The following is a 3,951-nucleotide window of genomic DNA, read 5'->3' as shown; positions in this document are numbered from 1 at the left end:
ACTCCAGTGTGGGCAACAGAGTGAGACTACAACTCAAAAAAAAAAAAAAAATTAGCCATTCTAGGAGGGCATGTAATAGTGTCTTATTGTTGTTTTAATTTGCATTTGCCTAATATCTAACAATGCTTAGCTTCTTTATATGTGTTTATAGTAGGTTTGCTTATTTACTTCGGTGAAATTTCCAAGTCTTGTGCTCATTTTTAAAAATAAATTGCTAATCTTTTATTATGAAAGAGCAGTAGTTCCTTCTGTAGTCTTGATACAAGTTCACTACCAGATATGTGTTTTGAAAATGTTTTCTCCTAGTCTGTAGTTTGTTTTTTCATTTCATAAGCATTGTTTTTAGAAACAAGATTTTTAATTTTGATAAGACCAATTTATCAGTTTTTGCTTTTCCATTTGTGGCTTTTTGTTGCCTCTTTAAGAAATCTTTGCCTAAATTGAGGTCAAAAAGTTTTTTCTACGTTTTCTTTTAGGAATTTTGTAGCTTTATCTCTCACATTTATTTCTAAGAGCCCTACTTAGATCATTTTTATATATGTGTGAATTTAGGTTGAAGCATATATTATTGCACACAGATATACAATTGAACAGCACCATTTGTCAAAAAATTTATTCTTTTCCATTGAATTACCTTGACACCCATCAGATATATATATATACACACACACGACATAAATATCTATATATGATATATATATACATATATATATCTTCTTTTTTCTCTCTGAGATTTACAAATATTCTTAAGTCAATACTACATCATCTTTGTAATGTGGTTATTGTCTTAAAATTAGTTTTCTTATTTTTTCAAAATCTTTATGCCTATTCTGTGTCCTTTGCATTTCCACATCACTTTATTATTTTTATTTTAAAAATGTGGGGTACAATTCAGGGTCAGGTATACAAATGGTCATTGTGCAGGTACCCTTGTTGATGAGGTGTTCCATCCTCCCCGGCAGTTTCCCACTACTGCCAATCCTTTTCTGATTGTATTATGATAATTGTTCAAGGTTCGCATATGAGTGAGAACATGTGGTACTCGGTTCTTTGTTTCTGTGATAGATCACTCAGTATTATAAACTCTAAGTCCATCCAAGTTGCTGTGAAGTTCATAATTTTGTCCTTTATGGGCTGCATAATATTCCATCATGTATATGTACCACATTTTCTTTTTAACCGGGCTAAGTTGCTTTATTAGAGAAAACCAGGATTACCAAGGACTTAGGAGTTGGCACTGGGGCCCTTCTTGCCAAAGGTGGGCACAAAATCGACAAAATGTTGGTTGTACTGCATCCTCCACTCGACTCTGCTTGTTTCTTTCTCCTTCTCTTGTTTGGCCATCTTAGGAGTCTGACCTCTCACTTTCCCAGCACGGGCAAGGGAACCACGGACTTTACCTCCAAGCATGCGGTCGGCAAGCTCCAGAGTGGCCAGAGCCTCCACCCCACTCTGGCCCAGAGTGACCTCATCCTCCAGGGGCGTGCCTGCCAGGAGTACATCTTGATCTTCCCAGGCAATGCCTTCAGGCGCGGCTACCTGAGTCTTGATCTGGGCGACCGTCTCCCGGCCGGTCACCTTCAGGGTGTGTAGCTCCTGGACGCAAAGAGCTGCATGGTGGCGACTGAACCGCCGACCCACTGCCCCTATCACAAAGATGGAGTCGAGAAAGAGGAAGGCCACATTTTTTTTTTTTTAACCCAGTCCTCTTTTGATAGGCAGTACAGTTGGTTCCATGTTTTTGCTGTTGTGAATAATGCTGCAATAAACATGTGTGTGCAGGTATTTTTTCACAGAGTGATTTGAGCTCCTCTGAGTATATTCCCAGAAGGGGACTTGTGAGGTTGTATGGAAGGTCGATTTTTTGATCTTTTAGGAATCGCCAAACTGTTTTCCATAGAGGTTGTACTAGTTTACACTCCCACCAACAGTGTAGAAGTGTTCCCTATTCTCTGCATCCTCTCCAGCATCTGTCGGTGTTTGAGTTATTGATGATGGCTGTCTTGCCTGGAGTTAGGTGGTTTCTCAGTTCCACATCACTTTAGACTCACTCACTTGTCCACTTATACAAATACTTCAAAGGATTTTGATTAGGATTCGTTTGAACCTATAAATCAATTTGAAAATAAATGACATCTTAGAAATTTGAATTTTCTTTTCCTCAAGTATGCTGTATCTTTTATTTATTTAGATATTTAATTTGTCTCAGCATTATTTTGTACTATTTAATCTACAGACCAGACACATGTTTTTTAAAAGCTTTCTTTGCATTTCATATTTTAGGGTATTATAAGCAGTATTTTATTTCAATTAAAATTTTCATTGTTAGTGTGTTAAACACATTTATTTACCAATTATTTTTACTCTGTGAGCTAGATAAATGTGCTTACTGGAATTTATTAGGGTTTTTTGGGGGGTATACCTTAAGATGTTGTATGTGTAAATTTTCCATGTGAAAATAAAAACTAGTTTTATTTTCTTCATTCTAAGTTCCATGCTTTAAAAAAGGTTCTTATTCTATCACACTGACTAGTACCTCTTATACAAAGTTGAAAAAAAGTTAAAAGAGTGAACCTCATTCATTTTTTTCCTCAAACATAGGAAGAGAACATTTCATTTTCATCATGAAAGATAATGTTAGTTGTATTCTGTTCATGCTCCTTATTAATTTGGAGAATTTCCTTCTATTTCTAGTTTCTAAGAGTTTGTTGTTTTTATCATGGATGGGTTAAATGCTTTTTCTGCATCTGTGAAGATGACCATGTGGTTTTTTCTTTTTGTTCTGATAATATCAGTTTTATTTCCTGATTTTAAAATTTTAAACCAGTCTTCCATTACTGAGGTAAATCTTACTTGTTGATAATATTTTTAACATTTTAATAAATTGCTGCACAGCTCACTCCTCTCAAGGACTCTGACTTGCATACTCTAAACTATTTTGCCTCCCTGACATCTGATCTCTTTTTCCTCACCTCAGTGAACCTCCTGGGCTCTCTTGGTGATACTCCTTCCTGGGTCTTTGTCCTGGAGACTATTCAGGCTGCAAACTTTGGAAATCACAGAGTCTAACCGCTTTTGTTTCTCTTTTCTTATGCATCACAATTCTGTGCTGTTTGTTATACAATATCTGAGAACCATTGCTTTATGTTTTTGTCCTGTTTTCTAGTTGTTTACAGTAAGAGGGTAAATCTAGTCTTTCATACTCCATCATGACTGGTAGAAGAATTCTTACATCTTGCCCCTCCCCAACCACCACCGTTTTTAAAAAACAGAGTTGACACATCGATTGCAACTGTATGTGACATTGCGAATGAAAAAAAAAAAAACAGCCAAAAATCTCTTTTAAAAGTAAATTCACAGAGGAGTTTTCCTACCTGATACATGTATGTAGAAAGCTATGAAAATTAAAGTATTATGTATTGGCACAGGGATAGTTCAGTAGTGCAAAATAGGGAGTCCAAAGACAATTCCATATATATATGGTTTGACATGGAGATATATTTGGCATTTCAAATTTAAAGCCATAAAATTGGAATTGATTGATTTGGCTAGTAAACAGAAATACTGTAACCAAAGTTAGAAAATCAAGTTACAGATTTGGGGAAGATAGTTGCCATATACACAACTGAAAATATATTAATATTAAGAATATAACAAAAGTTCCCATAAATAAAACATATAAAGATAACCTGCTCAAAAAAATTTTCAAGTGATAATAAAAAACCAATTGACCAAAAAACATTTGAATAATATTCAACTTTACTAGTAATCAAGGAAACACCAAGCAGGCTAAAATAATTTTTTAATTGAAATATAAGTCAGGTTCTGGTTAGGAAAACAAAACCTGCACTACATAGTTTAATAGAGGGACTTCAGTACAGAAAAGTTGTTTCAAGTGGGTAACTTGCAATGGAGTAAGCTACCCATTTTGCACTACTGAGCTATTCCTGT

The 3,951-nt window shown here is 35.2% G+C and overlaps 1 protein-coding gene across 1 annotated transcript; it reads right to left on the bottom strand.

Annotated features, from left to right (window-relative positions):
• Nucleotides 1-1,224: 1,224 nt before the first annotated feature.
• Nucleotides 1,225-2,763, bottom strand: LOC103266994 (ubiquitin-like protein FUBI). The gene is made up of 2 exons (XM_008064599.1): nucleotides 2,737-2,763; nucleotides 1,225-1,593 (listed from the first exon to the last, which is right to left on the bottom strand). The coding sequence occupies exons 1-2, from the start codon at nucleotides 2,761-2,763 to the stop codon at nucleotides 1,225-1,227; spliced, it is 396 nt and encodes a 131-aa protein (XP_008062790.1).
• Between the last annotated feature and the right edge of the window lie 1,188 nt (nucleotides 2,764-3,951).

The sequence above is a fragment of the Carlito syrichta genome, unplaced genomic scaffold (genome assembly GCF_000164805.1).
Source record: "Carlito syrichta isolate Samal-C Ts95f unplaced genomic scaffold, Tarsius_syrichta-2.0.1 Scaffold307755, whole genome shotgun sequence".
Taxonomy (NCBI): Eukaryota; Metazoa; Chordata; class Mammalia; order Primates; family Tarsiidae; genus Carlito; species Carlito syrichta.
The sequence above is the reverse complement of the archived record's forward strand: the minus strand, read 5'-3'. Positions and strand labels throughout refer to the sequence as shown.

Bases quoted from the DNA above. Each gene is read 5' to 3' on its own strand.
- LOC103266994 (XM_008064599.1), bottom strand. From the start codon at position 2,763: ATGGTCATCTTCACAGATGCAGAAAAA. The intron at 1,594-2,736 runs GCATTTAACCCA...TGCGTCCAGGAG, and splicing joins TCTTCACAGATGCAGAAAAA to CTACACACCCTGAAGGTGAC.